At 48.4% G+C, this 20,019-nt stretch overlaps 2 protein-coding genes across 4 annotated transcripts; one reads left to right on the top strand and one right to left on the bottom strand.

The window, feature by feature from the left end:
- The first annotated feature begins 11 nt into the window (after positions 1-11).
- Positions 12-3,468, top strand: pold2 (polymerase (DNA directed), delta 2, regulatory subunit). The gene is made up of 11 exons (XM_070964625.1): positions 12-353; positions 578-810; positions 902-1,023; positions 1,133-1,256; positions 1,367-1,481; positions 1,554-1,752; positions 1,887-1,967; positions 2,096-2,253; positions 2,351-2,478; positions 2,560-2,661; positions 2,904-3,468. The coding sequence occupies exons 2-11, from the start codon at positions 585-587 to the stop codon at positions 3,062-3,064; spliced, it is 1,416 nt and encodes a 471-aa protein (XP_070820726.1). The 5' UTR covers positions 12-353; positions 578-584; the 3' UTR covers positions 3,065-3,468.
- aebp1b (AE binding protein 1b) lies at positions 3,444-15,774 on the bottom strand. 3 transcript variants are annotated; one of them, XM_070964624.1, is made up of 24 exons: positions 15,531-15,774; positions 14,859-15,333; positions 13,698-13,868; positions 12,594-12,653; positions 11,722-12,075; positions 10,799-10,873; positions 10,256-10,321; positions 9,907-9,990; positions 8,860-8,931; positions 8,656-8,765; positions 8,133-8,272; positions 7,951-8,035; positions 7,720-7,864; positions 7,556-7,644; positions 7,243-7,366; positions 6,744-6,940; positions 6,419-6,595; positions 5,936-6,099; positions 5,560-5,783; positions 5,272-5,511; positions 5,003-5,142; positions 4,504-4,603; positions 4,256-4,422; positions 3,444-4,169 (listed from the first exon to the last, which is right to left on the bottom strand). In XM_070964624.1, the coding sequence occupies exons 2-24, from the start codon at positions 15,106-15,108 to the stop codon at positions 3,789-3,791; spliced, it is 3,615 nt and encodes a 1,204-aa protein (XP_070820725.1). In that variant the 5' UTR covers positions 15,109-15,333; positions 15,531-15,774; the 3' UTR covers positions 3,444-3,788. The 3 variants fall into 3 exon arrangements, with proteins under 3 accessions (XP_070820725.1, XP_070820724.1, XP_070820723.1); XM_070964623.1 differs by having other exon boundaries at positions 5,272-5,783; positions 14,859-15,328; positions 15,531-15,773; XM_070964622.1 differs by having other exon boundaries at positions 5,272-5,783; positions 15,531-15,773.
- Between the last annotated feature and the right edge of the window lie 4,245 nt (positions 15,775-20,019).

A 20,019-nucleotide genomic window follows, 5' to 3' on the forward strand; every position in this document is an offset into this window, starting at 1 on the left:
TGTGCGACGGTGCGAGAAAAATAAAGTTTGACCGGTCTCGGCTTTTGTAAAATATCGTGTCGTATGGTTGTCACCCCCTACACATCTTCTAAAGATTGTGTAGGTAATGGTTAAGTTTATGATACGTTAGTTTTTTTTGTGCGTTAATCTAATATTTTTTTCTTGTGCTGTTCACATTTTCTCGCGAGAATACGCGTTCGCCTTGAAAAAAATGTGATGTTGAGCGGGTGATTTCGCGGGAATCGTTTGTTTTGCTCTATGTCAAGGAACAAAATCAGAGATATCTGAAAACATATCTTAATACCGGATTTAAGAAGGGTAGCAGCCGAAGCTCGACTTTTCCCTCTTCAAAGGTGAGGTCGCTAAATCAGTTATATTAGCGATTTTCTTAAAAAGTCGACATGTTTGTAATAGCCCAGGTCAGACTGCTAGCTGTCATTAACGCTAAGTTACGCTAAAACTCTTTACTTGCTAGCCTGTCAATAATACCACTTTATAAACGTCCGCGGAGGTCATCCAGTGTATGTGTAACAAAGTAGATCCATTTCCACTGAACTCACCCCTGCCTCTGCCTCAGGACAGTCATGTTCTCCGACCTGAGCGCCCAGAAGCAGGGCTCCTCTCTGCTCTGCCGCCCTACCTCCGAGGACCAGGGCCCGGTGTTTGAGAGGATGTCGCTGGCCTACAGCCCCTGCTCCGAGAGCTACAGAGTCGGGGAGAGGAGCTTCGGTCGGCAGTATGCTCATATTTACGCGGCACGACTCATGGAGATGAGGCCCTTGCTGTCAGAGAGAGCCCGGCTGAAGTGGGGTAAGACGAACACATTGCTTTACATCCATCTGAGAGTCGGAATCATGTTTCCATGTTTTTTCTAATCTGTGTCTTTTTCTGTCTCTGTCAGGATCAGATGTGGTCATCAGGAAGCTGTGTGATCTTCAGACAGGGGAGCAGTGTTGCATTGTGGGAACCTTGTTTAAGCGTATGGATTTGCAGCCATCTATTCTGAAGGAGATCAGCGACGAGGTTTGCAGCCATGCTGGATTCAGCGACTGACCCCCTTCATCTCAGAGAAGATGAAAGCAGCTGCTGTCAGGTGTCGTGTGTCACGTCTCTTGTTTCTGCTCTTCCTCAGCACAACCTGCTGCCCCAGCCTGCACGAGCCAAATACATCAGCGAGACAGATGAGCTGATCCTGGAGGACGAGCTGCAGAGGATCAAACTGGAAGGCAAAGTGGACAGAGACAAGTGTGTCACAGGTGAGGATTTTACTCGAGGTCAGTGACACTCTGAAGGATCTCAGTGTTGCATCGCTCTAATGCAGCTGTGATCATGTCTCCTGTACGTCATGGCATCTCTTCTCTTTCAGGTAGTGTTATTGCAATCTATGGAGCCGAGAGGAATGATGGGAAGTTCACGGTTGAGGACTTTTGCATGGCTGATCTTCCTCTGCAGACACCAAGACCCGCACTCAGCTCTGACAGGTAAGCACACGCATACATGGCTTGAATCCCAGCCTTCTGTGGTCTCTAATGCCATTGTCTGTCATCATCCAGGTTTGTGCTCCTGGCCTCAGGACTTGGTCTCGGCAGCAGTCACGCTGACAGCATGCTGGGGCTACAGCTGCTGGTTGACATGGTGACGGGTCAGCTTGGTGACCAGGGTGAGCAGAGCGGAGCAGCGACCATTTCCAGGGTCCTGCTGGCTGGAAACCTCCTGAGCCAAAGCACCCAGGACAAGGACGCATCATCGAAGGTAGCTGGAATTGGTCCAATGTCAACACGCGTGTGTTTAGATATATCCCCTATTACTTTTCCTCTTTTGAGAAGAGAAGCAAACGTGAACTTAAAGAGACTGAAATACGTGTTTCATTCTCTCTGTGTGTCAAGCCCAAGTACCTCACCAAGAAGACTCAGGCTGGCAGCGTGGAGGCAGTCCGTCTGCTGGATGAGCTGCTGCTTCAGCTGGTGGTGAGTCTACTCCCTCTGCAATATGTATTTTTAATCTTATTTTGTGCCATATGTGACCAAAGATGAGACATTATGACATTTAAACGTGATAATTAAGATGTGAGTGTCACTGTGTGGCTGCCTCCTAGACCTCGCTTCCAGTGGATGTCATGCCGGGCCAGTACGACCCCACCAACTACACCCTGCCCCAGCAGCCTCTCCACCGCTGTATGTTTCCCTTGTCCTCAGTGTACCCTACACTACAGCTGGCCTCCAATCCATACCTGGCTGACATAGATGGAGTGAAGTAAGAAACACCAAACACACTCACTTAGCTTCCATTTAGCATTTATCCTGAAATCCCAAGTGTGCAGATGTTCAAGTGTTTGTGTGTTTCCGTCAAGGTTCTTGGGCACATCAGGCCAGAATGTCAGTGACATTCAGAAGTACAGCAGCATGGACAACCACCTGGAAATACTGGAGGAGACGCTACGACTGCGACACCTGGCCCCAACGGCCCCGGATACCCTCGGTTAGTCAGACAAGCCGATGAAGAAAAACTCACAAACCTCATGTTCAAATTATTCATGATGTTTTCTGCGTCTTGTGTCAGGTTGTTACCCGTTTTACCAGAAAGACCCGTTCATCCTGGGGGAGTGTCCCCACGTTTACTTCAGTGGCAACGCCCCGACCTTTGAGTCCAAACTCATCAGAGGTCAGTGTGTGACGTTTGCATGTTCACATAAGAAACTTGTTGGACGATCACTCGAGCGTGTCGAATGTTTTTTACATTTGAAGCATCTGATGAGGTTTTCGAATGAAGCTTTCAAACTCTGTTGTAGGTAAATTTAGAGCTTTTGTTAAACTGATACTTAAGTAATTTATGGATGACCAGAATTTTTCGATTACTTTTGTCTGCTTTCCTCACGATATTTCTTCCTCCTCTCTTCCTGCCAGGTCCTGATGGCCAGGAAGTCCTTCTGGTTACTGTTCCAGAGTTCAGCAGCACCCAAACCGCCTGCCTGGTCAATTTGCGTACTCTTGAGTGCGAGCCAGTCAGCTTCTCGGCCTTCTCCGCCGACGACGATGATGAAAGTGAGATGAACGTCAGTCACTGAGGGTCCATGTCCACACGCAGCACAATGACACTTCTCAGACACTGTTGATGCATTTTCAGGCTCATGTCTCCTGACCTCTGACTAATCAGCTGGGCCAAGACTCACAGCGCTTGTTGCACTGGTGCTGTCCAGTATCAGGTCAGTGGACTGCTGTTAGAAATCAGTGTTAGCAAAGATGCTACAAAAAGAGAAGACGAGCTTTGTGTATTAACAAGCGTTTATTTGAAAAATAACTCTTCTACCCAAACTGCATCTGAGGAAACATGACAGAAGACTCTTTGCCTCCTCTGACTCTCTGTTACCAACTTTGAACAAATGTTTTTTATAAACCTTTAGTGACTTTTCATACTGTAAAAAACATTTCTGCTTTATGAAGACTGTAAATAATTAAACTCTGGTGAAGTAAAAAAGAAAAGTCATGACTTTGGTTAATGTGGATCCACAATAAACATCTTTTCATGAAGCAAACGGCGTCATAAAGACGGAACAAGTCAGAAAATGCAACTGTGACACTGAATTGTGATTAACGGTGAGTTTCTCTGAAGAGGCATTTTAAGTGATAGATATGTTATCTTTACACAATTAATATAGTTAATGTTCTGTACATTGCCATTGTTTGTGCACAAAGACAGGATTCTTGATTCTTTATCAACCTGCTCAAAGTACAACATGGCAATGAGAACCTCATGTAGGAGAGGACGGCCGTGTGTTTACTCTGTTTAGTTTAATAGTCATCAATCTTGTACTCGTAGTTATAATCCAGGATGGAGTCTGTGAAGCCGCCGGGCGTCGAGGACTGTCCCTCCCCTATGAGCCACGAGTCATACCAGGATGTGGTGGCCTCTGGCGTTGTGGGAATGGTGGTTGTTGTCGGAGGTAACGTCGTTGTTGTTGTTGTCGTCGTCGATCTTAATCTCATTAATCTCTGTTGCCGAAGGCGACGGATGCGAGCTATCCTGAGCCTCCTCTGCCTTTCAGCGCTGATTCCTGAATACCCATTGTTGCTGTCAACCACACGCCTGCTGCTGCTAACGACTGCCGGGTACTGCGATCTGGTGTTGGCGTAGCTGAGTCGAATTGGCTTGTTGCCGTGGAGGGCCATGATCTGCGGGGAATGAAGGAAGACACTTCATTAAGCGCCTGCCTGACACGTGTTGTGGGTGTGGCGCGTTCAGGGCGGCAGTGCTGTACCTGTTTAATGCGGTCCCAGTTGGACTTGGCCAGGTTGAAGCTGCAGGCGGTTGCTCCTGATTGGTAACCCACTACGCAGAGTTTGGTCAGCGGGGAGAAGCCCTCGGCTCGAGCCGTCACGCGGTACTCACCCGGGTTGAGCAGCCGCCAGTAGTCTCCTGTTGGTGCTGCAATGACGAAGAGTAGACATGTTTAGGTTCAGGCACAGAGGACGCCGTGATGTGTTTCAGAGGAAGGTTTCAGCAGACCTGTAGTGACATCGTGGTTTATCCCCTCCACAGACACGGTGGCGTTTCCAATGGCGTTCCCCTGCTGGTCCTTCACAATGCCCCTGATGCCACGATGCACCTACACAGAGGGGGGGATAGTTCAGGGGCGGGGGCCACAGTTGTTGTTGAGATCTTTCAGTAGTTGTGAGATCATCAGAGGGATTAGTCTGTGAATGTCCTCACAAAATTTAATAGGAATGCATTTAATAGATGAGACGTTTTAGTCTGATTTCACAGATTTCAGTCTGAGCCGAAGTGGTCGAGCGACAGACCGACATTTCCATCATATGAAAGGAATTGATTGGTAAATTGATTTTTCTCAGGTTGTCTTACTGGTCCTTTCACAGTGGCCAAATGTTACTGCAGTTACGACAGGAAGTGTTGCTCATAACAGTCTTTAAAAAAAAAGCTTCGTTAGTGCTTTTAATTTCTTAACGATGTCCAGCTCGAGGTTCTGCTGCGAGTGTGTGTGACTGACCTGCTCCATGAAGATGAGCATTGCTTCTTTGTTCTTCTCCCACTCGTGTGCCAACTCGCCCTGATGAGGGAACTTATCGCAGCCCAGGAATATGGATAACTCAAACGAGTTGGTGTGCAGGTAGCTGAAGTCGTTCATGCCTACAGAGGGGTGACACAGTGAGCTCAGAGCCTGCACTGCTTAAACTGTCCACCAGGGTGTGTTATATATACATGCAGAAAGTTTAAAACCAGCACGCAGAACAGAACAAACCCGTGGCCTCTACTTACTCCCTGTGATTGGCTTCCATTTGGCCCGGTTGACGATGCCGTGCCCCCCTGTGGGGGCGTCTCCGTGGCAGGAGCCGCGGTAGTTGTGTGTCATGGTCAGGTGTGTGGAGGCGTAGGAGACGGCCAGCCACCTGAAGAGGGACTCGTCTGCAATCACCCGAGGCTCATCCTCGGGCTCGGAGTACTGGTAGCCGGCGCTTCTTCCTCTGTCGTCCTCCTCCTCCTCTCTGTGATCGTAACCTTGGTTGTGACCGTGATCGTAACCTTGGTTGTGACCCTGATCGTAACCTTGGTTGTGACCGTGATCGTAACCTTGGTGGTGACCGTGGTCGTACCCTTGGCTGTGACCGCGGTCGTAGCCGTGGTCGTACCTGTGGTCGTAGCCGTGGTCGTAGCCTTGGCCCCTCCACTCCTCCTCTGGCTCTGCGTATCCCCTTCCTCTCCAGTCTTCCTCTGGCTCCTCGTGGTAGCCCCTTCCCCACTCGCTCACGTCAAAAGCTTCTTCTTCGTACCTGTGAGAAAGGATTTTATTTAACACGACTGTAAGCGTGAGCGGTTCGTTGAGAGTTTGGCAGGAGAGGTGAGCAAAGTGAGATTCAGTAACGTGAGCGTGAAGCGGTGAAACGACGACAGAACACAGCAGTGAAAGGAGAGAACATCATACTGTCTCTTCTTGCGGCTGTGAGGTTTCTGGCTCTCGGCGGGCTTGTTGAGGCGTAAGCTGTCATAAGGATAGGCCACAATTGTCTCCCCGCCCTGGAAGTTTGCGCCCAACACAAATGGATGGCTTTTCATCCAGGTGATTATGGCCCTGGTCTCCACAGCAATCTGGAACAAAAACAGGAAGATCAGGATCACACAAACAGTGGAGAGAAAACCTGTGTAAACAGTATGCCCTCATTTTTATTTGCCCCCCCCCCCCCCCGAGGAGTACAGAGGTCTGTTGCTGCACACCTTCAGCTTCTCTCCTCTTTCTCTTTCACCGTCCTGCAGACTCATGCCGTGTGCAGCATAAAGCCTGAAGTGTTAATTGCATTTGCTGTTACCACCAGCAACTACAGGCAAATCAACCAGGACTGAAATCTTTAAGTGGAGTTCTTCTGTCCTCCTCGTCTGTTGTGAGACGCAGGAGCTCCCTCCTCCTTACCGAGCTGTTGGTCTCGAAGTTATCCGGGATGGGTACGTGGTGATTGGGCGTGAGTTTGGGAACCATGCCCTTATCTTCAGCATCCCACAGGATGCTGTTCAGGTCCGGGAAGTTCTGGAAGATGTCAAAGCCGTCCTCGGTGAAGTGGCCGGTGGTCCATCCGCTCAGCTCTGATCCCTGCGGGGGAGGATTTGAATAAGCCACACATGGAGTCACCCAGACCACCAACCCGCATGATTCCCTGGCATTTCCTGTTTGTTTTGCTTTTTTTTTTTGTTCGGAAGTGAAGCAGCAGCAGTGATTTTTGATGATCGTAACGACTGACCGCTTCGAAAGCTTCCACGTGTCCGTCGGGGTTGAGCGAGGGCACCAGGTGGATGCGTATTCCCTCCACCAGCCGCTGGGCTCTGGGGTTTCTGTCTTTGTACTCTTTGCACAGGTACTGCATAAGAAGCAGGATCATCTCCCGACCCAGAGCCTCGTTTCCGTGCAGACCGGCCGTGAAGCGAAACTCGGGCTCGCCTAAGAAGACGACAGGACAGGACTGTAGTTATTTGTCCCTTAACCATAATCTGCTGCCTTCCACCTGGTGTTTAGTAAGATTTACAGGAATCATCGCTGGTGCCACCAAGAGCCTGCAGGCCTCCGGCTTTAATTTCAACCAATCAGCATTTGGGAATGTTTGAGAGAAAACTGCTGGTTTAGCATTTACCTAAAATAAAAACACACTTTTAGGATTTAATTTGGATTTTGATTTGCAGTATAAGATACTTAACTGTTAAAAAACACACCCCTCTGCCTGTTTCATGGTCATGTGAACGCACCTATTTCGTGCTCGGTGGGGTTGCCAGAGATCACCATGGCCATGATGTCCAGTCCCTTGGTGCTGCGGCCCAGGCTGTAGATGCTGGTGATGTTTGGACACTCGTCATTCACTGACTTCATAAGCTGAACACATGAGAAGAAGGTTATTGATTTAACAACAGTCTCATTCATCTGTGCCGCTGAGAGAGAACGAAACTCATCAACAGTGCCCGTAAAAGTTGTGCAAGTCGTGGAATGATGAGTGTTGTGTCGGTGTGGAAAGGTCATGTTTGATTCTTCCTGGTGAATTTTTCAGTTTCCTGTTGAACTCACTGCGACCATCTCTGAGTAGCTGTGATGTTTGAACTCCAAATAATCCACCGGAGTCACTTCGTTTTGTCTGTACTGAACATCAGCTGAATCTGTGAGACAAAACGTACGATTAGTTTGGTGTGTTTTGGTGTGTGTGTGAGTGTGTTCGTGTGTTTGAGGCTCACCGGGAAGGATGCAGCCCAGCACCTCCAGCCTCATGCACAGAGAGCCGTTCCAGCTCTGAGGGATGATGCGGATGTAGCGGGCCAGCACAGGCTCTGCCAGCTGGTTCATCACCGGAGTGTCCTTATCACTGTTTCCAAAGAACAGCTGGACGAGAGGGGAAAGTCAGAGTCAGGGGAAGAGGTGGGAGGCGGCGGCGGCGGCGGCGGGGGCATCATTTTAGGTGAACTCACCCAGTCGGCGTATCCATCGTGGATGGTGGTCCACTCTCTGCTGTCATTGCTGAAAGCCAGGAAGTAGGACGTCATGTAGTCACTCCTGAAACCAGACGACATGGGCGACATGTTGAGTGTGGAACGGGAAACGGCGGCGCACTCGCAGCGCGCTCGTGTGTCTCTGTGCTTCTGTGTCTTACTCATTCGAGGAGTCTCGTCCTTGTGTGATGACTCCTGTGAACTCCGTCTCCCTGCGAGCGTCTATCTCAAACCAGTGGATCCTGTCCTCTGAGTTTGCACACCACGCTCCGCCTCTCATGTTGTCTTCATCGTCTGAGCCCTGGGAACCACAGAGGCCAGAGCACATGCTGCAGGGTCCTTTATCTTATCTCATCTCATCTTATCTTTGGCTCTGTGACATCTAACTTCCAGCTTATCGTTGAACTCATCCTCTGCACAAACGTCTCAGACACCACGATAACTTGTTCAAAGCAGCTTCTGATCATTGGAAACATGTAGATTTATCAGCTGATTTCATCACTTCGCTGCTTAAAGGATTCTTAGTCTGCTCACCATAAACTGCCTAATGGAAGCGACAGACTCGGCAATAACAGTATTTTCCAGCGTGTGTGTGGTAGGTGTTTATTTCGAGGCTTGGCAGTGTAAGTGATGGCTGTACGTGCGCTTTGAGGCCACGGCCGTCCTGCTCTGACTGCTGCGTACCTGCATGTTGAGGCGCGCCCTCTGAGGAGCAAAGCTGTACTGAGACATGGAGGAGGCCGAAAGCTGGTCTGCCTCGATCTTATGGGACTCCATCCCCAGGGGAGGACACTCTGCCACGTGCACAACACAGAATATCAAGTGATAAGTTAATCATATAGCAAAGATTGCGCAGTCTTTTCCAGCTCTGAGCGGATGTGGACTTACTCTTTGGCTCTTTGAAGACACGTGGTCTGTTCCTGGCTCGCTCCTCGGCCTCCTTCAGCTTCTGCGCTCTCTCTGGCGGAGGTCAGAAAAACAGTCTTACCGCCAAATAAATCGCGCCGTCTTGGCCGAATGTTTCCTCTCTTTCTCTCTGCCCAGAAATGATCTAGGAACTCATCATTATTTTGCAAATTTTATATGCCAAAAACCCCCAAGAGGACCTGGAGGGCTGGAAGGCAACGAAAAAAACAACCCAGATGCTGTGTTTTTCCATCCCAGTCCAAGCGTGCGTCGCTCAAACTCAGATCATCCCGACGCAGAGAGTCTGAAGGCTGCTGAATCCCGGCCATCATACCATCACTCACATCCTAGCACGCTGAACTGTGTGGCACATTCATGTCCTGTACTTTATTGCCGGTAGTTTGGCTGCAACAAGTCTTCTTGACAGTGGGAATGTGAAACATGTCGTGAGCTCGCTCACCAACCAAACGCACATCTGCACCTCGGTGTCATGGATGAGTGCTTCAATACTCAGGAACTTCTGAACTTGTGCCCAAAGTGCTTCTCACCCTAAACCCAGATAGCAGTGAACCGTCCACACAGGAAGTGCCCCATTGACACCCGTCCTGACAGTGTTATATATCATCGCCCCCGCTCGCCTTAACGCAGCTAACCCCACAGCCGACACGTGGCGAGCAAGAGCCGAGCGTGATGTGAATACCTTAGAGTCCTACGTCGCAGCATCCTCGGCCTGCTAATTCTCCCTCCGTGTGCGCTTTTTGTTTTGGAGGGATGAACTCTCGTCCCTGCCGTGCAAGTGACAGCGAGAGGCCTGCTGGTGTTCACACAGTGGGAAATCACATCTGCCTTCTCTTACGACAGAAATGTGATCCGAGGGAGCGAACACCTTCAAGCTGTTATCTGTTAGTACTCTTAACTCGGGTGGCAGGTCGCGCTCTTTGCGTACAGCATCGTATGCAGTGTGACATGATTGTGCAGAGCGATGTTACGCAAGAAGAACAGAAAGGACCCACATCTGGGTTTTCTTACCCCTCTCTTCCCTCTCTCTTTCTTTTCGTCCTCTCTCCCTCTCCTTCTCGATCCATTTCTCGTCCGTCTCGTCTTCTTTCCTCCCTGTGGAAAGTAAGAAAATCAGGGATAATTGAGCAGAAACGCCTATAAATACAGCCGCCCCGTGTGCGGCAGCGTGCTGCAACAATAAACAGCAGAGAGGTCACAGTGGATCAGTCACTAATCTGGAAAGTTGTTGACCTGTTTGTCCTTTTTTCTTTGCTGCTTGCTTTGTTGGCAGGAAGTTTCACTGCAGCTTCATCTAATATGAAACATTTGTGTGTGTGTGTGTGTGTGTGTGTGTGTGTGTGTGTGTGTGCGCACATACTCATTCCGTATTCGTCGTAATCATCGTACCACGTCCCCTCATAGGGAGGAGTGGTCGTGGGCCCCTCTGTAAAAGAGACAACACGACACTTCAAATGAGATTTAATGAGATTACGCGGTTTAATCTGCCGTTTAACAGGCTCGCACCGCCCTGAGTTATTCCACCACAGCGACTGTTCTCTGTTTGGATGCCGCTGCGACGCCCACCGTGTCATTAAGTTGTTAAATCTTTAATTTACATTTACAGGCATCATAACAGAGCTGTGATTGGATGACGGGCCTTTTTGTTTTTAATCCACAACAAAACGGAGGAACCTTTTGTTGACTTGAACCAAGCAAACCCTCCCACTCCTGAGTGAAAAGTAGGGCAGGTTAGCTCACACACTCACTGTAATGTTATTCCCATGTGTTGAAACGCTCTGCGGCCTAAAGGCTCAGATGGAGCGGACATTTCGTCTGCGTCACAGGACTAGAGAGACGCTGATTTGACGTTGATTGGCGGATGTTCGCTGGATGTCTGACGTGTCCGAGTGTCTGCAGTTACCTGTTAGTGTTTCCACTTCGATTTCAGGGCTGACCTCTTTACCGTCAGGGAATGGAAGATTGTCTGGCACCTCAACTGCAGCGGTGGAAAAATGAAACGATAAAAAACTTTTAAAGGTCAAACAGAGGGACTGTTTCTGTGTCAGAGAGGGACAGAGGTGTGAGGGGATCGGTGGAAATGTTGGAGGAGCAGAGGTGCTGCACAGTATGCTGGAAACACAGAGTCATGAGAACACGTCTGTCCGGTCCGGAGCGTCGCAGAACCGCACGACGCACTGTTTCCTACAGCTGAGCCCTGCACAAACTGGGTCAGCCTGACTGGCTTCAGGTGGGCCGAGGCTGATGGGGAACAGTGCGTCTTCAGGCTGAACCTGCAAGATGCTGCATTAAATATGAGCCAGTGGATGTCGATGAATGTTCCTCTGTTGCAGGAACATTTTTAAGTTAGAAATCTTTAGCTGTGACTTCAAAGTTTGATTATCTGATCCATCTGATGTTTGGCTGTTAGAGCAAAATCAGTCGCGGTGAAGCCGTGTTATGCACGCGGGAATCGAACCTGAAACTAGCTGTTGGCTCAGTGTGATTTCTTAATTTTGTCCTCTTTAACATCAGCAGAATTAAGACTTTTAAGTTGCATGAAGCTTAAACTGTCCCTGAAGTTCATCCAAAGGTTGTTTTTTAGTCTTCCAGCACTGATTGGCTGCAAAATCTCACAATCAAAATCCGGTTTCAAAGCCGAGTTTTGGTCAAACGCTCGTTCTGTCTGTACTCAGATCTTTTTTCTTTACAGTTATAATGAATGCTAACGATCCCTGAAACAACAAAGGGGTCATTATACTCTCATCTTGTGTTATTTGTGTTGATAAACCGTCACCCCACAAGTTTCCTGATTGAAAACAAAGGGAGCAGATGAGTCAGACATACATGTGGCGTCCCAGTAATCGTTGTCATCTGTCCCAGCCTTCCCATCGACCTCAGGGCCGGGCGGCGTCGGGTCCACCTCTTTCCAGTAGCTGTCATAGTTGTCAGTCACGGGAGCGTAGGGCTCTTTCTCGTCTGGCTTCCAGTAATCGTCGTAGGCGTCAGGCGTCGGAGTGGATGGCTCGTTCTCTGGTTTCCAGTAGTCATCGTAGGCGTCTGTCACTGGAGCAGCTGGGTCTTCCTCCTCCGGCTTCCAGTAGTCGTATGGAAGATCTGTGATCCCAGTCTCAGGCCTGGACGGGGTGGGCTCGACATCCCAGTAGTCGTCTTCATCGTCCGGTTTCCAGTAATCGTTGTCTGACAGAGAAACAGATGGAAAGGTAGTCTGAGATGTCAGGACTGAGATATTTCAATGGTTCTTAAGTTTCTAAAACTAAAAACAAACACTCAGAAAAATGATGCAGCAGCTGTTCATGGTTTTCAGTCCTCTGCTCCTCTCAGTAAACAACCAACAGTTGTTTCATCCTTCACTTTCTTCTGCATCCTAACACCTTTAAAAACAGGTGAGGAGGGGGAGGTCTGTAAGCTCACTTCCTCCTTCATGCTGACTCAAGTGACATCACTTGAGGCAATTCGTCAGACTTTGTGCAGCTCCGTCTGGAGCCACAAAAGGTTTTATAAAAGTTTTGATGCTTGTGTGTCTGTGAACTCTCCAAACCTGTAAACAGACTGATGTTTGGAGCGGGTGGAGTTCCTCTTTAAGTGCTTCATGCTTTGCCTTTTTTAGTTATTCGTGGCCTTTGAGGTGATGAAAGCAGTGCTGTATTCTGAGACAGATGAGACGTCTGCGTGGTCTCCAGGTGTGTGTCACTCACCAGCATCCGGATAGTAGTCAGTGTAGGGCTCAGGCTCGGTGGGAGGTTCAGTCGGGATGGCTAGAGGCAGCAGACAGACACAAGGTCAACGATTCATTCAAGTCCAAGGCAGCGAGACTCTGTTCTGTCCTGTTCTGCTCTGTTCTGCTCTGTTCTGCTCTGTTCTGCTCTGTTCTGCTCTGTTCTGCTCTGTTCTGTTCTGCTCTGTTCTGTTCTGTTCTGCTCTGCTCTGTTCTGTCCTGTTCTGTTCTGCTTTGTTCTGTTCTGCTGTGTTCTGTTCTGTCCTGTCCTGTTCTGTTCTGTTCTGTTCTGCTCTGTTCTGTTCTGCTGTGTTCTGTTCTGCTCTGTTCTGCTGTGTTCTGTTCTGTTCTGCTGTGTTCTGTTCTGCTCTGTTCTGTTCTGCTTTGTTCTGTTCTGCTGTGTTCTGTTCTGTTCTGCTGTGTTCTGTTCTGCTCTGTTCTGTTCTGTTCTGTTCTGCTGTGTTCTGTTCTGTTCTGCTCTGTTCTGCTGTGTTCTGTTCTGCTGTGTTCTGTTCTGCTCTGTTCTGCTGTGTTCTGTTCTGCTCTGTTCTGTTCTGTTCTGTTCTGTTCTGTTCTGTCCTGCTCTGTTCTGCTCTGTTCTGCTGTGTTCTGTTCTGCTGTGTTCTGTTCTGCTGTGTTCTGTTCTGCTGTGTTCTGTTCTGTTCTGTCCTGTTCTGTTCTGCTGTGTTCTGTTCTGCTCTGTTCTGTTCTGTTCTGCTCTGTTCTGCTGTGTTCTGTTCTGCTGTGTTCTGTTCTGCTGTGTTCTGTTCTGTTCTGTCCTGTTCTGTTCTGCTGTGTTCTGTTCTGCTGTGTTCTGTTCTGTTCTGCTCTGTTCTGCTGTGTTCTGTTCTGTTCTGTCCTGTTCTGTTCTGTTCTGTTCTGCTGTGTTCTGTTCTGCTCTGTTCTGCTCTGTTCTGTCCTGTCCTGTTCTGTTCTGTTCTGTTCTGTCCTGTTCTGTTCTGCTGTGTTCTGTTCTGTTCTGCTGTGTTCTGTTCTGCTCTGTTCTGTTCTGCTGTGTTCTGCTCTGTTCTGTTCTGCTGTGTTCTGTTCTGTCCTGTTCTGCTCTGCTCTGTTCTGTCCTCACGTGTTGTGGTTGGGGGGAGAGTCGTGGTCGTCAGCTTGTCCTTCTTCTTTCCCTTCTTGTCAGTTTTGGGCTTTTTGGTGGCGTTTGGGTCCTTTGGCTCTTTGTTCTTCTTCTTGTCCTTCTTCTTCTTCTTGCCTTCCTCTGGCGCTCTCCTCACTCTGCCCGAAACTCCTGCAAAGACGAGAAACAACAGAACAAAGAGGTTTTGACCGGAGTCAAATTAAGCTCATAGAATAAATATTCATGCATAAATTATGGTTGTTATTCTAAAATCTCAAACCCAGTCAAACTGAATTATATGAACCCTCTTCAGCTTCAGCTTCAGGTATTAATTCACTCTTCAATGACCAGTTTTCTGAGCCGTCTGAGCCAGTACCAATCAAATGTTTTCTACTGAGTACTGAGGTAGAATTCAGAGCTTGTGTAAGTCTAGTTCTTATTTATGTTTGTTGCATTTGGGAGCAATGTGAAACTGAAATTATGCAATTATTTCTCTCCTGCAAAGTCAAAAGGCAGCGCTGCCAGGGAACATCCAGACTGATCGTTTCAGCGGTCGCTTGAGGTCCATCAGTATTTCCCTCTGAGGTTGTCTGAAGTTCTGAGGAGCTTTCATGGAAAACACGTCTCTCTCTTTCCATTAGTTGTGCTCTATTAACCACAACTGAGCTTCAGTGACTCTAAAACCATCCGAATACTCAATAAAAACATCAGTGTCACCTCAGTTACAACTCGCCGCTAAAGCGTGGACCCATCAATGAGACTCATGAAAGACATAGTTTGGACTGACGTGTATTACGTTTCAAGAGAGCTCCAGAAAAGAGGTTTACTGCGAGCGTCGTCTCTGCACCCGTCAGCATGAATCACGCAGGCAAAAAGGAGGAGGTGGGAAAGGTCAGCATCTTAAAAATCTGCCTGCAAGATGCTCGACTGTGTCTTCTTCTCTTGTCTGGTGTGAGCCAAAGAAAGCCATCTATGGTGTTTGCTCCCGCTGTGGAGGACAGCGGGGACAGGTGAGGACCTGGACTTTGTCATTCCTGCTGGAGCTGGAGACACCAAACGCTGGCGTGTTTGTGTCTGCGTTTGCTCGTCCACGTCTCGGAGCTCAGCCCTGAACAGCTTCGTGTCTACTCTTTGGTTAAAATGAGAAGTTTCTCCACTCACCTGTCCCTGCAGCCTCCTGCGTGTCTCTCTTGTGCTTGTTGCTGCTGTCCAGTGGGCGTGGGTCCACTTCAAGTCCCTGCTCACTTTCTGGGCCATCCAGGGACTCGTCCCGCGGCTGATCCCCTGCCCGCCTCTCCCCCTCAGCCTGCCGCAGAGAAGCTATCCCCCCGGCGCTCTCCCCTCCTCTGGGGATCAGCAGGCAGCACAGGCCCAGCAGAGCCACAGACACAACCACAGCCTGGCTTTTCATACCTGCTGCTCTTCCAACTGCAGAATCCTCTGGTTTGGAGTTTTCACTTTTGTCCCTCCGCCGTCCAATGCTCCGTCCTGCTCCGTCTTTCCACCGGCAGGATTGTTTTACACCCCTTCTTCCCCCTGTGTCCTTGCAATGTGATCCACACTTTAACTCCTGCAGGGAAGTTTCTGCAGCTCCACACGAACCCACAGCCACAGTGTCAAGCAGCCTCAGACTGTTCTAGACGGAGATGGAGTGGGAGGAGGGTGGGGGTAGGCAGGCAGGGAGGGAGGGAGGGGAGGTGGGTTACAGAGAGGGAGGGAGAGGGAGATACAGAGCAAAGCAGCAATCCAGTCAAATGAATAGACTGGCTTCCTAATTGCCCTGCAGCTCTGGTCAGCTGAAAAAACAGCGTAAGGCCGTAGGATCCCCCTCACCTGGCTGACGAGTCAGAACAGGTGCAGGGCTCAGACAGGAGGTGGGGGGAGGAGGAGGAGGGAGGCCAGGTGAGGCCTCACACTGCAGGGCTTGCTGGGTTAGAGGCAGAAGTCAGCTCCTTCTCGTGCGCAGTTCCTGTTGAATTCCTCAGCGGAGAGTTTTTCACCCTGCAGACTCACCACAGAGCAGAACAGCAGGAGTGACTCCGAAGACACTGAATTCCACAACAAGAGGAGGAGGAGGAGGAGGTTACAGGGGGAGGAGGAGGAGGTTACAGGGGGAGGATATGGATTTCGCGTGTGTTAACAAAACCAAACACCACTAATCATCAGAGGGGGGAATTCAAGAAAATGAAAGCAGGCAGGCGGAGAGCATAACTCCTTCCTCGGTCTCCGACTTGTTTGGGTTGGGAATGGATCTCTGCTTTCCACCTCGGCTCATGGCGCTCGCTCACTCTTTCCTCGCCGCGTTGCGTAGCTCGCCCTCCGCTTTCTGGAGGAAAAGTTATGGTAGGCGAGGGGGCCGCGGAGGAGCACACACACACACACACACACACAGGATTGTTTGAACAGATGACAGAATTATAACCTTTTTAAGATTTGGTGTTTTCTTTGCCATCCTCCCCCCTCCTCCTCCACCCCCTCCTCCCCCTCCTCTCGTCAGGGCCTTCAAATGCTGGACGTGCAGGGTATTTTTCCACCAGTCAGAGCACATCCTCTGCTCTTCCACAGTGATCCAGAGATATTTACTCGCAGTGAGGAAGAGGAAATGTTTGAGGGAAATTCTCAAAAAGATTGATTGTCATAGAAATGAGTTTAAAGAGGTGTCGTGTTACTCCCACTTATACACACATTCCTGCAACATACAACGACCTCAGCCCCAGTTTTTGCTCCAGTTTTCCAGAAAACTCCATCGTCACCTTTACTCTTCCATGAGAGGAGCTTTGCTGTCATGAAACGCCTGATGTTAGCGTCAACAGTCCATTCAAACGCTGCACAGCCCACTGAAGCTCTATGAACTCCACTCAGACGGTCATAAAAGTCATTTCCTCTGAGCAAATTTTCAGACATGACAGACACACACACACACACACACACACACACACACACACACACACACACACACACACACACACACACACACACACACACACACACACACACACACACACACACACACACACACACGGACAACCTGCATGCAAGCACACACACCTGCTAAGGTAATTCAGTTCACACACCCTCAGTGTGAGGACAGTAAAACCGACTTGCATTAAAAGGGAGATGGACTGCAGAGGATTTGATTTTCAGAAACGTGTGCTGCGTCGTGGCCTCTCTGCAGAGGACGTGACTGAAGCTGTGAAGAATGCAGCAGATAGCTCAGACTACAGTAAGGTCACGCCGAGGCCTCTTCATCTGGCAAAGACGCAGACGCACACACAGGGGAGCTCGCTGGAAAATGCTTTTCAGGCTATTTCACAACGCGGGCAGAGATGTGCACAGGCAGTGCCTTCGGTAATAAAAGCCAAATGAAAGTATTAAAAACAAGATGTGAATCACTTCAGTTACTCACTCATAAGACGGGGATCAGAGGGACGACACAGCAGCTACTTCCTGAGGAGGAGGGGAGCAAAGTAACTGTGCGTTTCCTCAAATACTGGAAAGTTTGAGGTGTTTGTACTTCACTTGAGTATTTCCATTTTATACCATTTATACATGTGCTTCATCATACTTCCTCTTCTTCAGTTAGTCAGTATAAGGCAGCGAGCATTAGCTCCTCTTCAACCAGCCTCATAAAGCAGGAATATTCTTCCCTTTCCGGGTGAAGAGTTTAAGTCACATGAAATAAAACGCTGCTACGCACAGCTGAACTTGTCCTGCTGTGATCTGTGGCGAGCATTAGCTGCAGGTCATACCTGAGAGTGAAGCACCTGAGCAGCGGTGCGTTTTATTGCACATGAGTCGAACTTCTCATTTGTAGGAGGAGAATGTGCTTTTTTTATGACTCAGCAAGAATAAAGTTAAACTCGCTGCTGGAAGAAATCGTCTATTCTGAGTCTTCACGAGCCAGTGTAGAAGTACACTGTAGTATTAGTTAAATGTACTTCAAAGTGAAGTACTCAATGCAGAAAATGTCTTAGTTTTCTACTGTTTTTATTATCATTGTACACTAAGCATATGTGTGCTCTTCACACTTTACTGCAGCAGTTGGTTGAGATCAAGCAAATTTTAGAAACCTGAAATAATCAAAGGGGATTTAATCTGTGACGATGTACCAAATTTGATTGTTTTATGAATTTCAAGTCTTAATTTGTGGAGTAACAAACCATAGACAGGTGGATAGGTAGGTAATGTAGTGCAGTAGACTTATACTGGAGTAGAAGTACAGTACTGAGTAAATGTACTCCACAGCTGCTAATGTCGCACTGACAGGCGCCATTCTTCTAGCATATGACTGCTTTTCCTTCTAATATTTCCATTTGGCTGATAGAAATCCAGTCATTTACTCAAATGGATGAATTTTACATGTAATACTGTGTTTTTAGAGCCTGACACTGCGGCTCAAGCTCTTCCTCCACCGATGCAGACACGAATGAGTGTGAGCTGCACCTAAAGACAATGAAATGAGCTTTCATGTCACTCACATGGTGATTTCTGTTCAGACAGTAAATCTGCATCAGTGCTGCTGACTCAGAAAAGACACCATGGGTGATATTCACAACGACCACGAGCCCATCAGGCCTTGAATGAATCTACACATGACAGCTGTTCACAGCGGCCACACACACGGGATTTAACTGCAACACGCAGCCTTTGGTTTTAACAGATCTGACATCACTTTTATCCGTGTCTGTAACGTCCTTTGGTTCAGACTCAGCAGAGCGGCAGTCTTTAGGTTCAGGGTCTGCGCACAGCCTCGAGCTGAGCGTCAGCATCTACTGGGCAGGAAACAATGACATCAGGGAGAGAGAGGGAGAGAGAGGGAGAGAGAGAGAGAGAGAGAGAGCTGGGGGAGGGAAGGCGAGAGAGAAAAATGCTGTATTCCAGCAGGCTCACTAGGTACAAATGGAAAGAGATTCATAAAACTCCATCATTTTCTCTTCACTGGACACCTAAAGGCTCCATCTGGATGTCTGACGCAGAGCGGATGTCTGTATATTAGATTATTAACCCCTTACTGGGCTCCTGAGTGGTATAGCTGAAGCTGCGTCTCCTGTTCGTCCTCTGCTCTCCACAGAAACCACGTGCACGTTAAAAAAAGCTCGTACAGCCACAGACAGCACGGCACGCTGTTAGCAGATATGAAAAATGCCTCGAGGAGTGTGATTTTCAGCTCAGATTAGTGCTAAAAAGTTGGCTGGAACATTTTTCCATCTTGTGCGAGCTGTGATTCAGCAGGTCCACCACAGCCCAGTCATCTGGCACTGTGGGACTGGAGCCACGGCTCTGATTGAGCACAGATGTAGAAACACGCAGCACCAAGATTCCTTTGGAGGGATCCCAGCGTTATTGACCCAGGACCGAAATCTTCTCCCTGATCACATGCAAATATTTCAACATTGTCCTGAAGCATCGCTGCGTTACAGCAACACAAGGGAAGCAAATTCACTAAAACTGCTGTTTAACAGGACTTTGGTGATGTCTCAGTAATTTGTTTCCCTGATGAGATGAAGCCCAGACTGAAAACACTGGACTGCAGCACAGCCGGCCAATGCTGGAGCTCCACCCTAATGATGAAGCACCACAGGAACTTATGAGGTTCACTTAAAACTAAACAGCCAAAAGGAGTCTAAACACGGATTAGGTTCAAATGTCACAGGCGTTAACTGACCCTGATCTGAAGGCTAAAGCACCAACACAGAGTGGGAAGCGTATGTAAACTTTGGCTTCTGCTGGTGAAGAGTTTTTGTACACATGAGGGTGTTTTGCAGAGCTGCAGTACATGAAACAGCCTGTGGATAAGGTAGCACCTGTAGATTACACTGTTATTTCACAGCTTTGCTCCTTTTAGCTGCAGATCTGTTAAAGTGTGCCCTCTAGTGGCCGATTTATAGAAAGGCTGAAGGCGCTTTACAAGCCATGCTGTCCCAAATCTGAACTACAGTAATTCTACACATTTTTTTACTACTCACAAATGTCAGTATGCTTTGTTGATGAAAGAAAATATATCTGCAACAATTTTATGAAGAGTTTAGTTGATTAATCAAGCAGAAATGGAAAATAACTGCTGGTTTCAGCTTCTCAAATCTCAAAATCTGCTGCTTTTCTCTGGATGTGACTGAGCTTTCAGTGTAAATGAATCATTTTAGTGAAAGAAAATCAACATGACTGCTCGTAATAAATCAAATCCTTTTGCTTCCTCTTTGGAAAGTTTAATTGGCGGTGACGTTATGGAGCCGCAGCTTGATTGACGTCCAGTGGCACAACGTTTGCATCATTTCCTGAAAGTGGAAAACGAGTGACGAGTGATTCCACAGAGAAAATCCAT

Source organism: Chaetodon trifascialis, chromosome 6 (assembly GCF_039877785.1).
Source record: "Chaetodon trifascialis isolate fChaTrf1 chromosome 6, fChaTrf1.hap1, whole genome shotgun sequence".
NCBI lineage: Eukaryota > Metazoa > Chordata > Actinopteri > Chaetodontiformes > Chaetodontidae > Chaetodon > Chaetodon trifascialis.

Bases quoted from the DNA above. Each gene is read 5' to 3' on its own strand.
- pold2 (XM_070964625.1), top strand. From the start codon at position 585: ATGTTCTCCGACCTGAGCGCCCAGAAGCAGGGCTCCTCTCTGCTCTGC. The intron at 1,968-2,095 runs GTGAGTCTACTC...GCTGCCTCCTAG, and splicing joins AGCTGCTGCTTCAGCTGGTG to ACCTCGCTTCCAGTGGATGT. The intron at 2,662-2,903 runs GTCAGTGTGTGA...TCTTCCTGCCAG, and splicing joins TGAGTCCAAACTCATCAGAG to GTCCTGATGGCCAGGAAGTC.
- aebp1b (XM_070964623.1), bottom strand. From the start codon at position 15,108: ATGAAAAGCCAGGCTGTGGTTGTGTCTGTGGCTCTGCTGGGCCTGTGC. The intron at 8,766-8,859 runs GTAAGTCCACAT...TGCACGTGGCAG, and splicing joins TGTCTTCAAAGAGCCAAAGA to AGTGTCCTCCCCTGGGGATG. The intron at 5,784-5,935 runs GTATGATGTTCT...CCTTTCTCACAG, and splicing joins CACAGCCGCAAGAAGAGACA to GTACGAAGAAGAAGCTTTTG.